The 26515-nt window shown below is 41.4% G+C and overlaps 1 protein-coding gene across 6 annotated transcripts in view; it reads left to right on the top strand.

Moving 5' to 3' along the window:
• The window catches only part of LOC136631407 (potassium voltage-gated channel subfamily C member 1-like), a 113449-nt gene that overhangs the window by 82493 nt on the left and 4441 nt on the right, over window positions 1-26515 (top strand). Inside the window, exons 3-5 of one of the 6 annotated variants that reach the window (XM_066605692.1) lie at window positions 1114-1127; window positions 7936-7951; window positions 9745-9876. The exons of 1 other annotated variant lie outside the window; for it this stretch is intronic. In XM_066605692.1, coding sequence (XP_066461789.1) covers window positions 1114-1127; window positions 7936-7951; window positions 9745-9876 — 162 coding nt within the window. Of the gene's footprint in view, window positions 1-1113; window positions 1128-4106; window positions 4128-7935; window positions 7952-9681; window positions 9877-19500; window positions 19507-26515 lie in introns of all 6 variants that reach the window. 4 more of the 6 variants (XM_066605690.1, XM_066605691.1, XM_066605693.1 and 1 more) reach the window with 4 other exon arrangements.

Genomic DNA, 26515 nt, shown 5'->3' with positions numbered 1-26515 from the left:
TTGGGTATACTGTGGAACTGGTGATCAAAGAAATATTCAGACTATATGAAATCCCTGATGATGTAGTGTCTGACAGTGGAGTTAAGTTCACATCTACATCTTGGAAGAGTTTTTGCATGGCCCTTGACATCCTTATTAATCTATCTTCTGCTTTCCACCCCCAGTCCCACAGTCAGACCGAAAGAACAAATCAGACTTTGGAACAATATCTCCGATGTTTTATTTCCCACTTCCAGGATGATTGGGTGGATTACCTACCGACAGTGGAATTCACCTATAACAAATGTCAGACATTGTTCAACCTCTCAGAGTTTGTTTTTTTTGCAAATTATGAGCTACATCCCATCTTCAATCCTGGTCTCCCTGTCCCAAGTCCCATCCCCACTGTTACCCACAGGCTTGTAATGTTGCAGGGAATTTAGGAGAAGTAAAAAAAAGTGCTATCGGAGGTTCAGGAAAGTTACAGGCAAGTAGCAAATATCAAAAATTTTAAAAACCATGTTCCTTACCTCAAGCTCGGGCAAATTTTTTTTGGGCCTTTCCCAATCACGGCAAAAGGTAGGCCAAAATAGCATTTCATCTGCCTCGTGAATTGAGAATCCATCCGGTGTTTCACATGTCACTCCTCAAACCATTCAAAGAAAATCTCTTTTCAAGAAGGACTCAACCACCTCCCTCACCAGTGGAGGTCCAAGAAAAGGAGGAGTACAAAGTCGAGAGGATTCTGGACTCTTGAATGTATAGAAGAGATTAAAATACTTGGTTCAATGGAAAGGTTATGGGTGGGAAGAGAACTAATGGGAACGCCCCTGACCTCGCCAGAGAGTTCCATTATAGGTATGCAAAGAAACCAGTTCCTGGGACGTCTGGAGGCTGTCCTGGAAGGAGGGTGCGAGTGTCAGGACTCTAACCTGAGAACCAGCTCCTATCTCTACCTGCTCCCTTTAAAAGAAGATTGTTCTGTGTACAAACTAGTGGCTTGTTCCTGACTACATCTCTGCTGAATCCTCTGTACTGCATCGCCCTCTCTGTGTACCAACCACTGGCTTGTTCCTGACTACGTCTCTGCTGAATCCTCTGTACTGCATCGCCCTCTCTGTGTACCAACCCCAGGCTTGCCTGGCGACGTTGCCCGCCCTTGTTGGCTACCACCTGAGACTCCAATCCAGTGCCAGAATGTGACAGGAGCCTAGGTAGAAAACCTAACTCACCCCCACAGGATCCAAGAAGGCAGTGTAAACAGATAAATGCTGTAGCAGAAGAATACAATGTGTTTTTATTCACATATAGGAGAACCAAATTTGTACTCCTTCATCAGGATATAATCAAAGCTGTTACAAGAGTACTTACATATATAGAGGAGCAAAATGCCAGCAGATCAAGATCTGAGAAGTTGCCAGCTCCCTGGTGAGCTTCCCACCTGGAACAGTCAGTGGGCTCACAGATGGAATACGTTTAACTCGGAAGCAGGCATAACCAGCAGAAATAGGTGTGCATTCCAGCCTGTGGAACTCAGCTGCCACACATAGTCCCCAATGACAGTTCAGCTCTAAGAGGGAATGCACCAGTCTACCCATATAAGGAAGTTATGGTAACATACAGTACATGACTGACCTACAGTAAAAACAGTTGTACTGCATAGATGGGGGGTACATACAAATATATAAAAAGATACATAATGTATAGAAATAGCATTAAATAATATATAAAATATAATTCAATATTGAATAGAATCAAATGAAATAAAATAAAGGACCAATGAATCAATCAAAGAGCAAAAAAGATTCTATAAAACACACATAGAATATAATGTATATGACATGAACTATAGAACTAGTGAGGTAAGATTTATTTATTAATTGGTCCTTCAGGTGACCGTATTTGCACGCAAAATTTGTCCAAACAATACATAGAGAATAGAGATGAGTGAGCATACTCGCTAAGGACAATTACTCGATCGAGCATTGTCTTTAGCGAGTATCTCCCCGCTCGGGAGCGAAGGTTCATCTGCCGGTGCGGGTGACACGTGAGTTGCGACCATGAGCAGGGGGAATCGGGGGAGAGAGGGAGAGAGAGATCTCCCCTCCATTCCTCCCCGCTCTCCCCCGCCGCCGGCAGCCGAATCTTTGCTCCCGAGTAGACAGGTACTCGCTAAGGGCAATGCTTGATCGAGCAATTGCCCTTAGCGAGTATGCTCGCTCATCTCTAATAGAGAATAAAACTTATTGATTTCAATAGGCCCTTTCTTATCTCCATATTTTGCGCAAATTTCACACGTGCAGAAAAAGCAAGGACCTGCTCTCTTTTCCTGCATACTTGCACACTAAGAGCCCAATAGAAGTCTATGACAAAGAGAACACGTCTGGGCCACATTAGTCTAAATAGCCTTTTAAATTAATGACAGAGCTGTTTTGCGCACATGCAGTACTATGCACCGATATGTGTGCAAATCAAAGTCGCTCAATGTGCAAACATGTTGCGCTGAAGCATGCGCAATTGCACATACCGTCGTCTGAAGCCGCCCTAAGGGTAATCTCATTTGCTTAGAAAAGAAAAACATACAGACAATAATCCCAAGCCTGCTCCATAGACAGACACCCGCCATAGACCAGGGGTTAATATGAAAACTTGTACTAATATATGAACAGGATCCTAAGATATATACCAACACTGTGCAATACATATACTTCATCCCTAATCCCAAATTCATCATACTTACTTGGTGCATATCTCAGGATCTCATTCATATATTATAACAAGTTGTAATATTAAAAACCTCTGGTCTAGGACACACACAGATGACCACACTAACTTCTCTGACTACCTGACGCACACTGTGTATTACCGTGCTTCCTCCAAAATAAGACACTGTCTTATATTAATTTGTGCCTCAAAAAGGTACAGTGTCTTGTTTTAGGGGGGGTGTCTTAATACTCAGATCGCTGGCTCCGTCCAAGTCCCTCTCGCTGCTGTGCAGGCGCTGAAGCAATCTTCCTTGTCGTCCTCAGCGCTGTAAGAGCATACTCTTCCTGGTAACGTGTGTTGAATACCCCACCTCCATCAAGAGAATGCTGTGATTGGCTCAGGACCGCAACCTCAGCCAATCACAGTCGTCACTTGAGGAGCTAATCACAGCCATTCAGTGAATGACTTCATTGGATGGCTGTGATTGGCTCATCGAGCGCCAGGCTGCGGTCCTGAGCCAATCACAGCATTCTTTTGCTGGAGGCAGAGTATTCAACCCACGTTACCAGGAAGAGAATTCTCTTTCAGTGCTGAGGACGACATAGAAGACTGCCAGAGCGCTTGGAGAGCAGCAAGAGGGACGGGGATGCCACCTGCGAGGTGAGTATTTTTTTTTCATGTAGTGTAGCTAGGTCTTATTTTCAGGGGAAGACTTATATTTCAACCCCACCCCCAGAGCATCAGGGTAGGGCTTATCATTGGGCGAGGTCTTATTTTCAGGGAAAACAGCAGTATGCATCATTAGTCTGAGAAACTACACATGCTGCTTTGATTGGCCAACCCTGCCTGCATGAGCAGCACTGGCCAATCAGAGCAGCACATAGTGTCTTAAACTACCATTGTCTACTAATGAACAGTGTGCATCAGCTAGTCAGTGCAACCATCTTTGTCTGTTCAGAACCAGAGGGTTGCTTAAATTCTTTATCCATATATGCCCCGTGTGTATCTCTGGAGTCTCTTAAGTACAAATAAATTCTATGTAGGCTCACGAACCCTATAGGAGATGTTCAATCATACACATATATTCTTTGCATGCTTCTATTTCTATAGGCAGATAAGATACACTGGTTTAGAGCAAACCAGCCATTGGGCACTATGTGTGGCAGCTGTATTTCACGGGCTGGGACATACACCTACTTTCGGTACATTCCAGTGGTGGAACTACCATATTTTTCGCCCTATAGGCCGCACCGGACAATAAGACGCACCAACATTTTAGAGGTGGAAAATAGGGAAAAAATAATTTGAACTCACCCAGGGACAGTATAGGGGATAGTGCCGGGCGACGGAGCAGAAGGAGCAGCAAAGCTCTGAAACACCAGAGCTCCATGACAGTGGCACTCGTGTACGTGCCATGGAAGGGAAGGATCCAATTGGTGGAGGTGGGGGAGCAGCAGCAGTTTCTGCCGGCGCTCACCACCAATCAGCGGTACGTAAGGGGCGGCAATGCATAGGTGAGAGAACTAGTGAATGATCGCACATTTGTTCACACGATCGCAAGCTTGTTTGAGCGACCGCAATTTAGTTAGCACGATCGCTCTATAAGACACACTGACTTTATCTCCCCAAATCAAATTCTGATGATACGGTTTATTCCTATCTTCCTACCTTTTGTTTGTACTCAAGCTGAGGAGACATTTGGTGATGCAACAATGACCCAAACCACACAAGTAAATCAACTGAAGAAAAGTTGAAAAAAGAAAATTTGAATTTCGGAATGGCCAACTCGGAACCCTGACCTTAACCCTACTGAGATGCTGTGGCATGACCTGAAGAGAGCTGTGCACACAAGGCATCCCCAAACTACTGAAAAACATTTGTCATGAAGAATGGTCCACATATCTTATTAGTGGCTACAGGAAATATTTGCTCTCATTGGATTCATTCTCTTAAGCGTGTTTTGCGCACACGTAAAAAATTAGGACCTGCTCTAATTTCCTGTGTTTTGCATAGCAAAAGTCCCATAGAAGTCTGTGGGAGGTGCTAAAATACGCAAGGGGAGGTGTGCAACACTGCATAAAACACAGGGAAGACAACACATTTGGAGCTCATTAGGCTTTAAATAGCCTTGAAATCCATGGAAAGGATGTGTCTAGCTATGAAATCCACAGAAAGGGGGTGTCGAACGTGCATGTGAGCTGGTCTTGCATGCGTAAAAAGTACAGTACTATGCGTAGACACGTGTACAACACACGGATTGTGTACCTCTTCAAACCTCATTCATGTGCAAATATGCTGTGCTTCGGTGAGCGAAAATGTGACGAAGCGAAGCCATTGATTTCAATGGTTTCGTTCTCACAAGCGTGTTTCTCGCGCAATATTCCTACGCATGAGAAAAGTTTGGCCTTGCTCTAGCTTTCCCGCTGGTAGTTTTTATACGGGCAAGAAAAGATAGGTCCTGCCCTATCTTTATGCTTTTTTTTAACGTGTGCAATAGCGCAGAGTTTGAACTGTAAAAAGAAAAAAAAAATAGACTTTGGACTTGTTCATGCGCAAATACATTCCATAGCGGTGAGCGTATTTGCAAATACACTCGTCTGTCGAAGCCCTCAGGCTGGGTTCACACGGGCCGGATTTGCTATGGAAATTCCATGCGGCAAATCCGCTTGCGGCTCCTAATGCCGGGATTAGCCAGCCATATGGATGAGATTTTGCAAATCTCGTCCACACAGGGTGGGCCAATCCGTTGTGGCAAAGCCGGGCAGAACCGGTGATGCGGCGTGGAATTGACAGCCGCAGCATGTCAATTCTTTTTTTTTTTCGTTGCGGCCTCACTCCTCTCTATGGGGAGAGAAATCTGCAATGGAATGCCGGCAGCCGAACCGCTCCAAAACCCGCGGCGAAATGCCACAGGTTTTGAAGCTGCGGCGCTCCCACAGAAATCTTGCAGCTTTTCAGTCCAGCCAAGCTGCAGGATTTCCAGACCGTGGGAACCCAGCCATAGCATTTTGTTTTTGGAGTGTGGTTGTAGGAGGCCAGAGAACCTAGAGGAAACGCACACTCAGAGGGGGAGAAAATGCCAACTCCATGCAGATATTGCCCTTGGTGTGAGTTGAACCCAGGACCCAAGCGCTGCAAAGCAACATTGCTAACCAATGAGACAATGTGTTACCCATAATATAGCATGTAACTCACGATCAGTATATTTTAAGAAATGCAATATATTTACAAAGTCACACAGCTTTAGCCTTGTCTCATATGACCGGGTTTGAATTGCAGAATCCATGATCATCACTGGCATGGACAATCCACGGCATTCCGCTCACATTCAAACAATAGAAGATTCGCATGTCACATTCACTCGCGGAAATAAAATCGCAGCATGTTCTATTTTAGTGCAGATTCCTCACACACGGCTTCCATAGAAGTCAATGGGAACAATTCAACTTGCGTCCCACACGCAATTGACATTGCAGATAGGTCGCGGGTACCTGCATTATCGCCTAGCAATGGCGAGGGAAAAAGATTTTTTAAGAATTTGTACTGCGCATGTTCGAAAGCGGCTCGCCACGGCCATCCACAATACAAGATATACCAGGTGCGTGCGGTTGCCAGCCGTGGACAGGGCCGGATTCTGCTGTGGGCTCCTGTATGCGGAATCTGACCCATCCGTGTGAGACCGACCTTAATAAGAACTCGTCACATCTACAATTACACCCTTACTCATTACTATGGTGTTATTTTTCTTTCATTGCCCCCTCTCCCTTTTGACTACAATAGTCCTGGTTATTTTTCTAGCCCAACACCGGTCACATGTCAAGTTGGCAGTTTCCGTTGCCCAGTGTAAATAGATGGCGTGATGTTTGGCTAACACTTGGCGTTAGAGACTGTCCACAAGACAGTAGACTAGAGTCAGGCTTGCAAAGTAACTTGAGCAATGGTGGGTGAGTGAGGTTCATGGGGATAGAAGAAAAATAAAACCAGTGGAAGAATCAGCAAGGACACAACTATGACAAGATGCAGCCAGTCCCACTGCTGAGAGGACATGACGGGTTCTTTTTAAATCTGAAATCACCCGAAAATGCTTGTCTTATCACAGACATCCCCATTATTAGGAGATCTGAAGTCACAATTAGCTGATTGGTACAAGAATGGCTTCTATTACGAAAAGTTGCCATGAACTGCTTATACCCCCTGCAGCAGCCTCTACAGGGCAAATGTACTATTACATGCAGCCATTCAAAGAGAGAGAGAGTTGCTGATGGCTCGTAAAGGGGTGCTCTGAAATGTCAAGATGTAAAAATCCTTAATGTAAGGTTTCCCAACCCTTAAGTTCTTGGTGTTCCATTAATATTACTCTTCATAGTACGGAACTTCCACAGTACAGAACTGAATGGTTGTTGGAGAACACTGCAGTTAAAGGTGTAACTACCAGGATAGCAGACATAGCGAAGGACCAGCAGCTGAGGAGACTCACTTTAATTTTCAAATTTAGACTGAAAATATAAAATCTAGAAACTGGTAACAGGTAAAGAAAGGTCTTTACACATTTGTATCGGAGATTCCGTTTGGAGTCTCCAGTGCAGGTCTGTCAAAAAGTCCTGGATGAAATAGCATAGCATGTTGCATTACTTCATCCAGGAAAATGCTGAAGGGTATGCCAGAAGCCCAGTACAACCCAGCATAGTCATTGGTATCTGGCTGGAACCGGTCGGTTCCATTATAGAACAGATCTTACCTGGATGTTATTCCGTTATTCTGTTTCCATGATGGAACAGGAATACAAAATCCCTGAATGCAGGTGGATATGAACATACCTTAATCTATGACTCCCTGTTTGTTACATAATAAGAGAAGCATGGAGTCTAAATCCCGTGAGGTCATTATCCCCCTCTACTCTTCCTTAGTCAGACCTCATCTGAAATACTGTGACCAGTTCTGGGCACCCTACTTTAAAAAAGACATAGACAAACTGGAGCAAGTTCAGAGAAGAGTTACCAAGATGGTGAGCGGTCTGCAAATCATGTCCTATGAGGAACTGGTAAAGGATCTGGGAATGTTTAGCTTGCAAAAAAGAAGGCTGAGAGTAGACTTAATAGCCATCTACAAATATCTGAAGGGCTGTCACAGTGCAGAGGGATCAGCCCTATTCTCATTTGCACAAGGAAAGACTAGAAGCAATGGGATGAAACGGAAAGGGAGGAGACAGATTAGATATTAGACAGTGAGGGTGATGAATGAGTGGAACAGGATACCACGGGAGGTGGTGAGTTCTCCTTCAATGGAAGTCTTTAAACAAAGGCTGGACAAATATCTGTGTGGGATGGTTTAGTGAATTCTGCACTGATCAGGGGGTTGGACCCGATGACTCTGGAGGTCCCTTCCAACTCTACCATTCTATGATAATACACTAAACTGTTAGATATCCACTTCTGCAGAATATGCAGGCTTAAAGAAATGGTCCTTCCAAGGATAAGGACAAGAAAGCTAACATAGTATATAAGGCCAAGAAAACACCTATGTCCATCCAGTTCAGCCTATTACCCCCAAATGTTGATCCAGAGGAAGGCAAAAAACCCCAATGAGGTAGAAGCCAATTTTCCCCATTTAAGGGAAAAATCTGTCAAATCGGAATAATCCCTGGATCAACAACCCTTTTGAAGTTATTAATGATTAGAACATATATTGTATCGCCCCTTTTTAACGCATAGCTCAACTTGAGGTCATAGTACTTTCTTAGTAATTATTTGTCTACGACTATGTAAGTCTTGTATGGCTCCATCATCACTCCTTACCAACTCAACAATGCCACTGTAATAACGCCATGCATTCAAAATGGGGTTCATGTAAGTTGTTGGAGTTACAGTATATGTGAGATTTCTGTGTGAAGGAACCCTACAGTACACAGACAGAGACAACTTGAAAACCACAAAGCAATGGATTGATGCAAAATGTATATGATTACAGAGTTTTTCTGATTCCTTATTCTTTTTCATCATATCAGGAAAATTGCTGAGTACACAATATATGATATTAACATATAATAAAAATGTGTAAGAGAGACAACAAGTACATCACTAGTTCTTCCTCTGCCTTCTTCAAAACTGCAACATTAAATATTAAGTACTTACATTCAGTGTTGAGCCCTGGCACTATCTCCCTCTCTGTGGCACCGGTACGTATCAATGTGTATCTATGGCGTCCTTCTGCAGTCTATCAATGCCATAATCAGTTTCCACATGAACGTGGAGGAACATAAAGGTGCAATGGTGTCACTTACTCTACTAGCTCTTAACAAACAGCACAGACAAATAATGTATTTGAAGACTTCATAATGAATGATTACAATGTGAAATTCTCTTTACAAGGGCTGTTTAGCTTCATTTAAGGGTGTTGTCCAGTTTGAACAACCCTTTTCTATATGACCTATCAGCTGTTATCACTGGGGGTCCCATCAGCCGGGAGAGAGGTTTTCTAGAGGGGATAACCAATTTAAAGTGAATGGCCCTTGAATTCTATTCAGACCTCTCTAAGTTATATCTTTTTTTGAGGAAGGAGACTACAGACCAGTATGGTCGCCATTAAGGCTCCGACATTGTCATCAAGCCTTCGTAATGGCCCAAATTTGCCTATTTGTAACAATATGGGAGCAGAAAAATGTAGTACTAACTAGCTGGATAGATTTGCCATTAAAGTGTCCGGGTAGGCCAAGTTACAACACATGTGACAGTATAATGGCTTTCACGTGTAAGAAATGGTTACATTACAGCTTATATTTACCATGCATTTTTTAGATTTTAGTGTTTTTAGAGTTGCAGGACTGTTCAATTATGAGTGTTCTTGTTATGATATATCCTAATAATATAATACAGCATTGCGTGCTAAATGGACTACTATGATTTATAGGCAGCTGGGCACATAGATTTCCCCGACCATTAGATATAGCATTGGTCTATCATCAGTTATGTATCTGTTTGCTTTACTTTGTTTCTAAAGACTCCAAGCAGAACGGAGATGCTGCCAACGCTGCACTGGCCAATGAGGATTGCCCAACAATAGACCAGGCTCTTTCCCCAGAAGAAAAGTCTCCCGTCACCCCTGGTGGAAGAGAGAGATACAATCGTGATCGAGCTTGCTTCCTGTTGTCAACGGGGGATTTTGCCCATTCTCCAGACGGCAACATCCGCAAAGGTATTCACCTCTGATGCATACTTCCCCCACCTTCATCGCTCACTTTCATTTATGCAGCTAAACTGCAGCCAGCAATGCAAAAGCTTGAAAATGATAGCCCCGAAAAAAAAACTACCATGCAAAGACCAATGTCTCTGATCTGCTTTCAACTTAGATCTTGCTGGTTCTGATCACTCTCAGTCTCCTTTAAGTGGGATGCGTAGATGTGAGCTACCCGTAGTTAAAAAAAAATAGCCACGTCTTCCCTTGCAATCTTGCTTCTTGTAGGCTGCTTTATTAGGAATAGTACATTTTAGTCTCTATTTTAATTGAACTGTGTATGTGCCATGGTGGTCAGAAAAAATACTGAGGAGTCTGGGAAATCAAGAAGCAGCTCAGCTACAAATGCGAAAATGCAATACCACCTTTTTTTGTACCATAAGAAGAAGATATTAGAAATTGAAAACATGGGTGCACTCCATATACAATTGAAACAAAAACATCCGTATCAAGGGTTACTCTCCTCCAGCAGTACAAAAAAATTACCACATCACCTCTGGGTCATACATTCTTGTACCTCAGAACTCTCCAGAATTAGGAACCTGAGGTGATGGGTGAAGGTCGGGGTACAAACAAAGCCCAGTATGTAAGCATGATCCATGGAAGAATGTAGGCATTATGGGACACCCCAATGTTATCTCAGCATGCTCATATGTGATGTTGTTTCAATGTCTATATGTTGGAAAGTCTAGAAATGCTAGGCTAGTAGCAACCATGTTCTCATGTTATATGTTATGTCCTTCGACTCTTGTGTCTTTTGTTGCTCTTTTGTTTTTCAGCTCATGTGACAGATCATAATGGCCCGATATCTGACTGAGGTTTTATTGCTATACAAGTTTATTACTGTCATTACCTACATATCCCAATAGATTTTGCTACTTGTACCAAAATCTTATAAAAGCACTACTGCAGCTACATTAGTCAGCATACCCATATCCTTGTCATGCTGTTACTGGCATGGTGGGTCGAGCTGTCATGCAAGAGACCAGTGCATACATGACCATAATGTATTGTATGCAATTGCGACACTGTGTGTCCAGGGTTGGTTGTAGATTATAGAGTGAGTATGTGTCCATATTACTGTATGTTTGCCTGGGTGAGAGTCCTGTATGTTGATGTCCTACCATACGAGACGCTAATCGACAAAGACTATTTTCAACCTGGACCAGTACTCAAGCAGTACTGTGATCTTTTGTATCTTCACAAGTTTTGAATATTACTCTATTAGGCAGTTTCATGGTGCCATTTCCCCCTTTCCAAGTTAACTGGTTAATTTTTTTATGCTGATCATAAAGTTTCTTAGGTAACTTCAATAGGAATAGTCAACAATTTTGATGACAAGTTATGTGACCGGTTTCTACTTTTTTTTCCATTTTCACAAGCTAAGCATAGTTAAAAATTCTTTCATTCATATTAGTGAGAAATTCCATTCCATTGACATGATTTCTTGTAAGTGAACACTCCAGACATACCGTATATACCGGCGTATAAGGCGACGGGGCGTATAAGACGACCCCCCAACTGTCACCTTATACGCCGGTATTCAGTGGAGGAAAAAAAAAAAATTTTATTACTCACCTCCCACGGCGTTCTGTCGCGCTCCGGCAGGATGTCGCTCGCTCCGGCAGGCTGTCGCTCGCTCCTCGTCCCCGCCGCAGCATAGCTTTCTGAATGTGGGGCTTGAAATCCCCGCTTCCAGAAAGCTAATACACACGCCGGCAGCCATGACATCATTGAATGGCTGTGATTGGCTAAAGCACACGTGGCTTCAGCCAATCACACTATTCAATGACATCATTGAATGGGTGTGATTGCTAACACGTGCGCCTTCAGCCAATCACAGCCATTCAATGATGTCATTGAATAGTGTGATTGGCTGAAGCCACGTGTGCTTTAGCCAATCACAGCCATTCAATGCTGTCATGGCTGCCGGCGTGTGTATTAGCTTTCTGGAAGCGGGGATTTCAAGCCCCGCATTCAGAAAGCTATGCTGCGGCGGGGACGAGGAGCGAGCGACAGCCTGCCGGAGCGAGCGACATCCTGCCGGAGCGCGACAGAACGCCGTGGGAGGTGAGTAATAACATTTTTTTTTTTTACACTTTTTTTTTTTTGTATTACCGGCGCATAAGACGACCCCCGACTGCAGAGCAGATTTTTCGGGGTTCAAAAGTCGTCTTATACGCCGGTATATACGGTAGATTAAAAAAGTAAAGTTGTATCTACAACCACCAATGCTTTAGCAAAGCCAAGGGAGAAGCGGCCTGGTACATAGGAGACCTGGGAAAGACTGGCGTGCCAGACGGGAAAGCTGTAGAAGGAGTGGCCTGTATGTAGACAAAATAGGAAAGGAGTGGCCTACGGAGGGTGGACTAAGCAAGGAGTGACCTGGCACATAGGAAAACAGAGAGAGGTGTTGGTCGGCATATTGAAAAACTAGGAATCAGTGGTAAGGAACACATAAGGGTTGGAGAAGCAGAGTTTTGATATTTCTTGAGAAGGATCGGCAGGTAGATCTGTTCAGGCTGGTCATGTATAGTTTCGCATTGCCACACTAGCAAAACAGGAGTCCAGAGACTCTATTCTCCTGATATATGGAGTAACCAGAGATCGCTACACAGTACACCATTAGTACTTGTCTTTCTCTTTCCTGTGTGCTACTTCTATTCTCTTTGGTATTGAAGCTACATGTGAAAAGCCACATACAGATAAGCATTTCTGTGTCCATGTAGTTGGGGGTCACACAGAATGGCATAAGGGGCTGCATAGGGCTCCTGGGTCACAGGTTGTACAACCTTGATTTAGACAAATTAGTGAATGGGGAACAAAGGGTAAAAATGGGGGCTCAAGTTTAGAGCCACTTTTTACAGAATTCTTACCATATAAATGAATTACTTTCAGAACTGCTTCTGAATTAGTACAATAATAAGATTGCAGGTTTTTTAAGGAAATCAAATACCTATCACCTCCCATAATAAAACATTTGCATAGTACAGCTGCAGTTTATGGTGACCTGTATTTGATGAATTGCCTGCTAAAAGGGCTGCCGCATATAGTTACAGTACATATGTGTCAGTGTGCGTCTACTTATCTCCTATGCATACTGCAGCTATTGTTTTGCTTTGGGGCAATATATTTAAAGAAGGTATCAGTCTTAAATTGAAATAGACATTTCTGTGTTGGACAGGTCATTAATGAAATGATAGAGAAGGCGGTGCCTGTTTTATGCATTATGTCAACACACAAGGTTAACCGAAATGGCAACAGTTGGAGACGCTCTACGTCCTGTGGGTATATGTCAACATAAGCAATACCAACCACTGTATTCATAAACCAAAAGGCTCATTCATACGACTGTGATTTCGGCAGGTATTACGGCCGCATGACACACAGTGAATAGAGTCAATGAAAGTAAATGGATTTTCATTGATCTGTTCCCATTCGCGTATAAACACTACATGTATATATCCGCGAGGAAAAAAATCGCAGCATGCTCTATTTCTCCACATACCACGCAGCGTGAGCCTTATATTTTTGTATGGGCAGCGTATACAACTCTGTCTGTAGGCAATACATTGTGTACGGGCGGCGATTCATACACAACCCCGCTATGAAACAGAGCGGGGAATTAGAAAAAAGACAAAATCACACTGCGCATGACTGATATACGCGGTCATGCGCAGTGCACTTGCTGCCATTCGCGGTCTCTGCCAGCTCCCGCGATGTTTTACGGATATGGTCATATCGATGAGTCCAAACAAACATATTATTGCCCATGCAGTTGCTAACCATTCACCATCCACTTTACCCTATAGATAAATGTGGTATAAGCACCATGTAAAGATAGTATGTACCACATTGATTGATTTACCGATTTTGCTTCAAAGATGACCTCAATTAAACGATATATATATAATATATTGCAATCAAAAGCATTTAGCCCTCATTGCAAATTACGTTTATTTGCAAAATTGACAAACTTACAGCTGCTTGCAAAGAGCAATTAAACAAGGACAATTTAAATAACTCAACAAAACTGATTTAGCTAATGTTTTCTGCAAATTCGACACAAAATACCACTTTTAATGACTACTGCAGTCTCAGAATTATTCAGCCTCTTTCTAACAGGTGTCTTCAGTACTTAGCAGAGCACACTTTTGCTGTTACGACCTGCTGTAGACGTGATTCATAGCCAGACAAAAGCTACTGAGAGCTATCCTGACGAATCTCAGCCCGATCCTCATGGGCAATGGCCTCCAGTTCACTAATATTCTTAGGTTTGTGTGCTGCAATCACCTTCTTCAAATCTTATTAGAGATTTTCTATGGGGTTCAAGTAAGGTGACTGTGACCGTCACTCCAGAATCTTCCAGGACTCCTTCTGAAACCAGACCTTGGTGGACTCTGAGGTGTGCTTAGGGTCACTGTCCTGTTGGAAGGTCAATGACACCCAAGCTTTAGCATCCTCACAGAAGGCATGTCCTTTTCTCCTAGGATTTCCTGACACTTGGTTGAATCCGTCTTACTCTTCACACATTGCAGGTTTCCAGTGCCAGAGGATGCAGCCAGAGCATCCATGTTTCACTGTAGGCAGGGCTTTCTTTTCAGTTCATGCTTCACTCTTCCTTCTCCAGACATACTGCTAATCTGTAGGCCCAGAAAGTTTTAGTTTTGTTTGATCATTTCAAAGAACAGAATCCCAAAACTTCTGTTGCTCATTTATATGGTTTCAGTATATTGGAGTTGACTTTGCGTGTCCTTCTGAGTCAGTAGAGGTGTATATCTTGGAGTTTGGATATTAAGACCTTCAGCATTTAGTATGCATCTTACCAGCAGACAGGAGTAGACTGGGAACCTAAAGTGGCCCTGCAAAAAAATTACAAAGTGGCCCCATGCTGTAGGTGGGTCCAAAGCAGCTGCAAGTGGGGCAAATACAACTAAACCAGGCAGGGGTTAGCAAGCTGCTAGCTGCAGCCATGTTGGCAGTAAAAGGGAAATAGTTATGTGTATATTTCACAGTACCAAATTTTCTACAAAGTACAGAACGTGCATTAGATCTGGATGTGTACATTAGGGTGCCACCTATGTTCAACTGTTAAGCCTCCGTGATGTAAACGAACATCATAGACTGGTCTAAAGGTCTAATGCCTTGTGATGGCCTGGGGTAGAATACGTAAGTAACAAAATAAATGTTAATAAAGTTTATTTTTAAAAATGTACATCATTAAAAAAATTTTTTTTTAAATTGATTTATTGTGTAAGGGTGAACAAATAAGGGAGATGGAATAAATCCTCCACAGTGCCACCTATTGAAAGGCAGCATTCCTTCGAGTCAAAGTGGGACTTTTTATACAAGTTAATTAAGACTTGTATAAAAAGTCCCACTTTGACTCGAAGGAATGCTGCCTTTCAATAGGTGGCACTGTGGAGGATTTATTCCATCTCCCTTATTTGCATATTACCCAGAGGAGCGTGCGTGGCCATTTGAGTCTCCTCACTTAGTTTATAGTATATAGTTGCTCTCCCTAAGGAGAAAAGAGGGTGAACAAAAAAACACAAAGTATCACTGCAGTCATCATGACCCATATAATTCTCTCGGTACTATCACTGAACAAAACCCACTATACCAAGACCAACATTACCAAAAATAGCACTATAGAAGGCCAAATAATTCGACCACACCATGAACATATATTACCATCACATAGAGATTAATACGGACAAACTGACTCTGAATAAAGGCCACTACAAAGAAAAATATTACCAATACTAACACAATATATGGGCCATTCTGCCCACACCTCTCACCTTTCCCTTAACTTTTTGGACCACTCTCTTGACAGCTATATTCCTAACATGCACTCAAACATCACAGTCTAAAAAGCCCTAGCTAGTCTGGTGATTTGAGGTCTTTTAACTCAAGCACACTTGATGGAACTAATGAAGCCCTTGATTAGTTGCATCAGGTGTGCTCGAGACAACTCCTGATTTGCAAATATATGCCCTTATTAGGGATTCAATAGAGGGGATTAAAAAAGTCTGAGACTGCAGAAGTCATTAAAAGTAGCATTTTGTGCTGAATTTAGAGAAACCCACAATATTAATTGTGTTGAACTATTTCAAATGTTCTTGTTTGAATGAATATTTGCATAAGTTGAAAGTTTTGTAAATCTGGCAAATCAACCTAATTTGTAATGGAGGCTGAAGAATTTTAACTGCAAGTTTATATACACACACAATTTATATGCACAGAAGAAAGAGAGACCTCATTAGCAAAGATTTACATGGGAGCCCTTTCTGGTGCTGGTTCAGCCAACCATGTCTCTAACACCTGAGAGATAAGGATTTAATACTTGCATGCCCCATCTCCTTTCCATGAGGCTGATTACCCAAAACTGCTTACGTTGCACCTTCTGTTTACCGGGCTTTCCTGAACAGGTTCCCACCACTCATAAAAATAATGGATGAGGCCAACATGGGCCTCATGGGCTGGCTCAATAGTAAGTTAATCCTACCAAATCAAATGATTCAAGATAGCAAATCTGAACTTTAATATTAGGGTGTTAATCTTTCCCCCATGCCATACTGTAGTATAACTGCTCAGTTAAATGTGATAACCAGAGCAGAATAATGGCCAACAAGGATGTGTGATTACCACATGAACTCACAGATAATGCTTAATGTTGCTACTTGGAATAAGAGTTACACAAGGAAGCCCAATCATAAGTGAATGCCTTCTTCACTGGAAATACTAACATTCTCTGAAATCACAGAGGAGTCTTCTAATTAGTCACCTACTAACGCAGCCTACATTAACACTTCCATTTACTTACAGTCATTTGTTAACAATTTCATATTCTAAATTCTACGCCTAATAGTTGGTTTAGCCTGACCTTCACATCAAAGAAGTATTAAACAGGTTTTTCAGAGGTATATGAAAAGGCCATTGGTGTATGATCAGTAAGTGGCCGACTCCTGGGAGCTCTACCAATCAGCACAACGAAAAGACAACAGGCTGGACAATGGCACCTTCACTGGACCCAGCACAGCATTGTATATATGAGTGTGATTGTGTTTCGTACTGCAGCTCAGCCCTTTCAAGTGAACAGGACTGTGTGCCTGAGTTATATCACCAAGTAGAGCCACACTCATATGGACATTGCTGTGCTGAGCACTGCAATGAAGGGGCTATGGCGGTCTAGCTAGGTAACCAATGCCCCTTTTTTGTGCTGATCATTGTGACGGTACCATGGGTGGGACCCCTAATTATCAAACATTGATGACCTATCCTAACATGCAGTCGGAGAGATATTAGAGTCTTAGTCATCCTTGGCTGTTTGGGCATAGCACCTTTGGAACACTGACTTACAACTCTATTGACTATAGGTTTAGATTGTTGGCTTGAAGTAATCTTCAAATCTAGCCAAAAACTAAGACTGAGGTACAGCTATAGGACTTTCTATGCCATCATGTTTTTTAATTATAAGCAATTCTTTACCGAGTCTAAGACAGCTGCTCTAGTCCTTCTGTATATTGTTATGTAATGCTAATAAAAAGGTGTGATCTCCTGTATCCTACAGAATGTAAGGTCTATTAAACAGGCTGACACACCTGCTGGGAGTATGGGGGCAGTGCATCTCTATAAAACCATCTACATTTAAACATATCTTTTTTTTTGTTTGTTTGTTTATTTTCATTGCCATCCATGTTTCATTGTCATTGCCTGCGCCCTTCGCTCTTCAGCTGTCAACGCCTGCACTCCATCACCTCAGCACGACGACTGGTACAAACAAGACGTTGATCTCCTGCATGACCTCAATGCCAATGCAGCCACATGGATCAAGCAGTAGGATGCATGATGCCTTAGGGGTGAGTAGCATGAAAGGGGAGTCCCTTTTCTCACCCTCATTAACTACAAACCTTGCTCATTTTTGTTTCTGCAATGCACCAAGTAATCCTACTCATAAGCTCCAGATCCATATTTATGGTGATTTTTGTCTTGGCCAGAAATGCCTAAGCTTCCTAAGATACCATATAAACAATGTACCACCAGCCAAGTATGGATCCTACTTCATTTTATTCATGTTTCATTTACTAAATTCAGGTTATCAAATGATCTGATACCCAAAGGCTTTACATCAATGCATGTTGAGCTGTCTTGTAAGCAGAGTATCAACCAAGCCTTTGGATGCAGTCTGACTTGTTCAGATCATTCCTTTATAACCCTCACTATTGACAAGTGGTAGATGGAAACAGATGCAGTATTGCACCATCTGTCTTCTTGATTCAAGTTGACATCACACAATGGCTAAGTCACCATTCGATAATATCTAAACAAAGCTCGTTTGATAGCATCGACAAGCTGCACCTAGCATCTCCTGGAGACCAGCACTTAAATCTCAGATGATTACAATAAATGCAATGTACATGTATATGCTTAATCAGGGGACCTAATAGACAGCCATCAAGGTAAGAAGAATTACATTTTATGCCAGATTATGAGAATTATGAAAAACATAAAGTTTGATCCATTCCCTTGGTCTTACAGTTGAATGGATAGTGAATAGATTTGGTCACATTTGGTCAAATCTGGAAAATCCACATGCCTATCATCACCCATACATAATAGATTCATGTTATTGGATCCAGCTGCTCTAGAGGCTGATCTGAGGAATATGGGGGCTTTAAGAAACCCTTAGGTATCCTTTCTGGGCAAATCGTTAGAGAGATCATGTTTCACTCTCAAATCCCTAAGTCAAGTCACATATGTACATTAATGAGGAGCTGACCATTATTTGAAGACTGTGGTCAATTGAAAGTGAATGTCCACCTTTGAAAAGAATGTACCTTTTTTTTACATTAATTCATAAATCTAAAATTCTGTCTAATTTCTTAATATATCTATATACGGGTAAGAGCTCCGCAACGGAACACAAAATCTCCTGCATAGACATACTATATAGGTAAATTCTGTCTTCTCGCTGCTATTACTAGAACTATAGAGATTTCTGCATACGCAATCATTTAAACATTGAGCTTAAGAATAAATTAGAATGCAGAAAGCTCCCCAGTAGTAACGGCTGAAGACGGATAGAATTTTTATCATTTAATTCTATGTCTTTGAAGATATTTGGTGCTTTATAATAGAAAAAATAGAGCGCCAGCTAAAAAATATTTGAAAAAAGTAATAATAGCCCCAACATGTTACACCCAAAAACAACATGATGTTAAAGGGTGAACATTCACTTTAAGACATCATTGCTGTGACAAGGATTTGGTCAACGGTATTGGATTTCTAACCCTTTCTCATATTATTTCTATGAGGAAGGATATATATTATACTAGTTTAATATGTTCTAATTGGCAACCAGCTTGAGGTACTTTGAGCCCTCTCCATTGGTGTAATTTCATCAGCATTTCATGGAAAACGTCAGCTCTGAAAATGGCAGTAAAATAATATCAAACGTTTATAGCGCCTACTAATTTTCCCATTATATAACCAAAGGAACATAATATATAAATTAGATTTAGTTAGAAACTTTTGCTCAGCATGTACTTCATACATGGCTATACAAGTGCAATCAGTCAGCTGCTGGTATAAAACCACATCAAATATGAAGCCTGTAGTTGCCTGATAAAAATCCTAAAGTTGGGTTTTACATATTTCTGCCAACAGGAAAATGTGACTGATAGCTTGTACTTGTACATGGTATAATAATCTTATAAAATGCTAATTCACAATATAAATATAGTTAGAATATACTTGAGCAAATCTAATAATGAAGCAGAAGAATTGCAAGGGTGGGTTGTATGGATTTTGAAAACTATGGCAACTGTCTTTCAGATACAGCATCCCTCTTGTTCATGTCTGGTATCATAGCCCAATGATCCCAGCCATCCCAGCCATGTTTTTCTAATCCCATACCACCTCTTTAAGGTTGCTTAATGCTATTAATTGGAAGCGTCATTCCATTGTGAAGTTAAATTAAAAAATATACAGTTGCAAGAAGAAGTAAGTGAACCCTTTGGAGTTAACTAGATTCCTGTATTAAGAGCGAATACAATTTGATCTGATTGTTATTCAAGTCACAATTATAGACAAAGGCAATCTAGTTAAGCTAATAACACGCAAATGATTGTACTGTTCATGCCTTTTATCGAGCTCATTGAGTAAACATCTACAGTGAAGGGAGAAAAAGTAAATGAACCTTTAGATCCCACTTTAGTAATATCACCTTTATCAGTTGTTTCCTGTTACAACAAATAACATTTGTGCTGTTTTGAGGAAGAACTTTGAAGCCTTTTTCCTGCAAATGTGTTTTAGTTCATCAATATTTCTGGGATGCCTTGTGTATATAGCGCCTCTTTAGGTCAGGCCATAACATCTCAGCAGAGTTAATGCAGGACTCTTTGGCCCTTTAAAAACATAGATCTTCTTTATAAACAATCGTTAGTTGATTTACTTCTGTACTTTGGATCGTTGTCTTGTAGCATTACCCAGCATCTCTTCAGCTTGAAGTCATGAAGTGCTGCCCTAATATTCTCATGTAAAATGTTTTGCTACAACTTAGAATTCATTGTTTCCTCAATAATTGCAAGGTGCCCAGGCCCTGAGGCAGCAACGCAGCCCCAGGCTTCACAGTTGGGATTATGTTTTGGTGTTGATGTGCAGTGTTCTTTTTCTTCTAAACAGATTTGTGCATTTACGCTAAAGGTTCTACCTTTGTCTGATCTGTTTATAGAACATCTTACCAGAAGCTTAGTGGAACATCAAGTTATCCAGGTGGTCATGAGCAAACTTGAGATGGGCCACAGTGTTTTGCCTTTATGGTATCTTTCTATGGACACCATTTTTGTTGGGTGGTTTTCTAAGGGCTGAGCCAGATGAGCTTTTTGTTTTGCGCACCTATGTGCACAAATAAAACCCAGTTCTACGCATGTTAAAAATGCGCTTGACTGAAGCTCAATGCCCATTGCTTTCAATTGGGCCAGTGCTACTGCAGCCGGCCCCATTGGAAGCAATAGGATGCAGGCAACCTCAGCAGTGATTTTCAGGGAAGGGCTGGAAATATAAGTCCTTCCGTGAAAATCATTCCTAGCTGGTGTAAAAAATAAAAAATATATATACATCACCTTCCGCCGCTGTCGGGCTCTGGAGCGTGTTCTATCTTCTATGCCGTGACTGCTCTGGAGCACTTTCTGATGGCCCGGGATTTAAAAATCCCTGCCTACAGAAAAAGCTGGTCTGATTGGCTGAGCGCTCAGCCAATCACAGGCAGCGCTCAGCCTTTTTCTTCCTGCACTGCGGATGTTTACTGAAAGTGCTAAATAAAAGACATGAACTGTAGAACTGTTTATGTGTTATTAGCCTGTATTTATCTATAATTGTGACTTAGATAGCAAATAGACCACACTTTCCTCATAATCAGTGGAGAAATCCAAGTAATGCTAAAGGGCTCACTGTTTTTTGCAACTCTCTTTTATATATATAATATTAAGGCTCTAATGTTATTAAACGTGATCAAAGTTATTATTGGAAACTGATCACTGCCGATGATGGCAATCATTCAATTATGATTGATTATATAAACACTATATATACAGGGTTATTCAAAAAGAAGGAGCAGATTTGGGGTGTAATTACAAACAAACTACAAAAGATAGGTACACAACCTGTACTTCCCTGAAAAGAGGAATGTTCAAAGTTTTTACAGACATACCAGTAAGTTCCATTTTCTGCCGCAGTGTTGGGTGTCTCGTTTACAGTTTTATGGTTCCTGAGGTGCGTATGCATATACAACCAAGTTCAACAAATTTTCTGTGCCACTCGTAAATTTCCTTTTGACAAGGCGGCTATTTTTGGAATTGACGCTGGAATTGCCATTGCACTTGAAAAATGGATTCACGTTTAGTAACTAAGCGATTTCTCCTATGGTGTCACCATTTCCCTGTAAACCACAAGAAACAGAGCTGCGGTGTGGCAGAAAATGGAACTTAATGATATGTCATAAAAAACTTTGAACCTCCCTCTTTTCAGTAATGTGGGATTTATGTACCTCTTCTTTATAGTTTGCTTGCAGCTACATGCCCAGCAAACTATATTGAATGTATATTGAATATTTGAATGACCCTGTACTTCTAATTTTATATATATACATACAGATAGTTTATATCAATATATACACGCAAATACATATGGTATGTTGGATATTTTATCATCATAATTAACATTTCATCAGTAAAATCCTGAAACATTAATATTAAGGAGGTTTCCCATAAAAGATTTTGGACAAGGACTTGGACAAGTCAAGGCACTAGAATACAGAAACTAGATGCATCTCCTATCCCAAAAGTGAACAGGTGGTAGGTTTCTAATAAGTGGAGAAGTGACCTCCTACTGAAATTAATGAAAGTATTTAGTAATTTCACTCATAGATTTCCGTAAAGCCCATCTATATCCATGTAGAGGAACTACACACACACATGGCCACAAGTCCGCTAAAGGGCTTAGTCACATGGGCGCATCGGATGCGCCCGTCTTCCTGCAGGATAAGACGGCCGCACTGTAGGTGCGGAGAAAGAACACATGACCGGCTCCATTGCACAGAGTTGTCAGTACCTGCAGTGTGGCCATCTTCTTCATGCAGGAAGACGGGCGCATTGGCGCCCGGATGCGCCTGTGTGACTAAGCCCAAAAACAGAATCAGGATCTATGCAACTCAGACTTTTATAAGATGATCTTGTTCACTCAACATGATGGTCTTTTAGGGCTCATGCAGACAAGCGTAGTTGTCAGCGCTTCTAACAGCGCTGTGAAGATCACGTGAACGGGCTGCTTCAAGCTCCCTGAAGTAGCCCGTTCACACCTTCTGAGGTGCAGGCTGCGTGCTTTCAAGGCTCCCATAGGGGCTTATGGAAAGCATGCAGGAAATATAGGACATCTCCTATCTTTGCCCCCACCTCGGAACCGACGTACAAGTTTAACAATCCTCCATGTGAACGCTTCTATAGGAACTTATTGGTTCCTATTAAAAGCGTGTTCAGTGCGCTGCTAGCAGCGCAAAAACTACTGACATCTGAACAAGCCCTTATGAGAAGACTCTTACCAGGATTACCAGACTTACACCTGACATGGCTGTGAAACGATTATTTAGCAAGTCCTTACTAATAAAACTAATAATAATAAGCTCAAATAAGTACAAAACACAGAAAACCTAAAATTCATAAAGTATATACATGATTAACTAGAGGGATGTTAAAAAGAAGTTGAGCTCCTAAAATCTTCCCATAAATGAATAGTTGAGGCCACCAAGTCTTTTGCCAACTGGCAGTAACAGATTTAGTCATCCACAGTGATGGCCAAGAATAACAGAATTGGGTAATCAAAGTTGATGCCAGCCTTCAACATCTACCATGGGACAATGTAAAGGGTAGTTTCGGAAAAGTCACTTACATGAACCCCTTGGGGTTCTTGAAAATTTGCATCTTCAATCCAGACCAATGTTGATAGGATACCCAGTACAGACACCCTAAGTAAGGAGGTTCATGACAAATGTTACTTGCTTACTTGTTTTGCCTCAATTTTTGGAAGCCCAAATCATTTCAGTGATGCTTTATCCCATTTTCCTCCAAAATGTTCATTTCGGATATTAAAATGTTCTTGTGTGGTAGCTGGATATATGTAATAGCAAGATCAAAAAGTTATTGAATTTATTCAGACCACATGAGGGCAATCCTAAAATATTACAGGAAAACTTTTTGTTTGTTGCCTGTGGCCTAATCTATGAGATAAGAAAGATACTCTGCATCAGACCATATAGGCGCCACATTGTTATTAATTGAACTTCCAGTTTCTGCCCACAGATGGGTCAGTCTTATACCCAAAATCATATTTACTCTCTTTATGTGTCCTTCAGTACATGACTCTATTAGCAACAGCAGCACAGAGTGGTGCCACAATTCATTCCATTCCCCATCTAAAGTAATACTCCCTTTTCTGGATAATTCATAATCTGGATAGAGATATGGATCATGACACTGGTGCATGTAGACCCAATGGGTGTTATGAACTCCAGGATTTAGGCAGAGAGAAGCTACAGGATCTCTTGAATGAAATTATTAGCTCATCTGCATCGGACATATTCTGATGTCCTTAAGAGGATGGTTCTATCCACAATTTAAAAGCAGAGAACAAAAATATGATTAACAAAACCAAAAAGTGGGGAAATGGGAAATCTGACCCTAACCTGCTAATGCGCGGAAACCCTACCTAAAAGTAGAGGACTCGCCCAGGAATCTTGGAAATCCCTGACTCTCCATAGATGGAAGATAGGAATGCTATTTGCTACTGAAAATAACCATGTATAAAACAAGAATGAATATCAGTAACCTTAGCAAAGGATGAACCACAGTAGAAAACTAGTCAGGAGAAAGATGTAATAACACCCAAGAGTAACCAAATAAACCAAACAGACTTATCTGATTGATGGAGCAGGATAGGAGCCAACCACTTGATACAACTGATGACAAGAAGTATAACCAGCGTCCTCCATGAGGCGGAGCTGGAATAAATGTACACAGACTGGTGCTGATTGGCTGCCTGAGATACACGACTCCCAGTCGACCGATCCCTGCACATACCCACTGAGAAGTGATCATGTTGGCACCCAGCGCTGAAATGATATTGGGCATGCTCCCATATATGGATCATATGGTCTGATGCTGTGACTGACTTGTGTTCATTTTACAATGAAGACTAGCAATTCTCTATAAACTAGCAAGGGACTAATATTATCAATTGTAAATTTGAAGGTTGCAATCCTTTGAATATTGGTAAGGCACACAAAATGGCTGCTTTCACTATATTGAAATGTTTCCTCTTAAAGGGGTTTTACAGGATTAAAAAAAAGACATGGCTCCTTTCTTCCAAAAGCAATGCCCTACCTGCCTATGGGTTGTGTATGACATGGCAGCTCAGTCCCATTCACTTCAATGGAGCTAAGCTGCAATAACAGGCACAACCCATGGACAGCTGTGGAGCTTTTTTTCGGAAGAAGACTTACTATGTTTTTCCAATCTTGTGCAATCCATTTAATACCTTACTTATAAACAAAAGTAACCTAAACTTAACCAAGTGACTAAATGTAGAGATAACGGTTAAATATTTTGTTTTTTGACCCAAACAATAGTTTTTCCTTTAAATTCTGATATTGAGTCCTTTTTTTCTTTTTTTTTATGTGTGTATGTGTGTGTGTTTTATTTTGTTCCCTCTTAGCTCTAATAAAACCTTGAAGCTGATTTATTCAGTGCCAACTTTTGAGGCAAGTCAGGTCCAATAACTACAGTACAAGTGTAAATAATTCATGCTTCTAGCGGTGTGGTGCCCACTGTTAATAGTGAATAAGTGTAGTGGGTAAGGTTGGCGGAGATGTCATTACTGTGAGAATTGTGCTTTCTTTCTGTGCTGAACATCAACCAAATACTTATCATGACCCGTGACCAACAAACAGCAGAATCTGATGCAACCACTGATATATGGACACACACAATGCAAAAGACAGTACTGGATATACAGTACATAGGACCAAAATCTTATGATCATAGATCGTATTCAATCACTGAGATATAAAACAAGCAAAAAGCACTGGAACTCTTATCAGTAGAAAGTTGCATGTGTCCACAGTAAAGTGATCAAGATCCATCAACCTCGACTATTCCCCTGCTGCTGGGTCCATGTCTTGTTAGACTGTGTGTATGATGTTGTTAGCTGTGTGTCTTGGCTAGATTGCTGCATGCCTGCTTATACTCCATGCTTTATAATGGCTATTGAGGTAGCGCTAAGCAAATCTATCACCTAATCCAAGATTGAAAGCTTGGCTATCTTCTGCTTGCCATGAAGGTAGTCATTTTTGTCGGCTGAACCAATATTCATAAGAATACAGTGCACAAGGGCTCTAGGTGATTAAAAAAAACTTTGCTGAATATTTCCAGGAACAGCGCCACTCCATAGGCTGCAACTGGTATTAAAGCTTAAACCCATTCACTTGAGGTACTGTTCGTGGAAGAAAACAGCAGTGTTGTTCTAATCACATACAACCCCTTTAGGCAAACCCATAGAGAAAACCATATATAGTAGGAGCTAATATATTATTTGGATGTCATTGAAGGATTAATTGTGGGTAGTAAAGTTGGTCAATTCACCAGGACTGGTTTGCTAAGACAATTATGAAATTTCTTCCCAATGTGGGAACCTAGAAACAAGTGTTCAATTCATCTGCGGGACCTACGAAGCATTACACAGGGCTCATTGAAACCAGAGAGATAGATATGCTATTTGCAGCTGCTCTTCTCTTTGGCTTACAGAAGACAGTCCTGGATGGGGACCACTCTGCTATTAATTCAGAAATTAACAATGAGTCTTTTAAATCAACCTTTTTAAGAGCGGACGTTTGCATTGGTAGCTCTCAGGTTGAATGTGGACAGTCATGTAGACATAGATGTAGGGGTGCTTTACCCTTATGCGCTTGTTTAAGCGGGTACAAAGACACAGGGATGTGGAAAGTCACAGACAGAGAATAGAACTGCTTGGATATAATTATATGCAA

This window comes from Eleutherodactylus coqui, chromosome 6, assembly GCF_035609145.1.
Source record: "Eleutherodactylus coqui strain aEleCoq1 chromosome 6, aEleCoq1.hap1, whole genome shotgun sequence".
In the NCBI taxonomy this organism is placed as follows: domain Eukaryota; kingdom Metazoa; phylum Chordata; class Amphibia; order Anura; family Eleutherodactylidae; genus Eleutherodactylus; species Eleutherodactylus coqui.
Note: the sequence above shows the minus strand (reverse complement) of the source record. Positions and strands in the feature narration are given on the sequence as shown.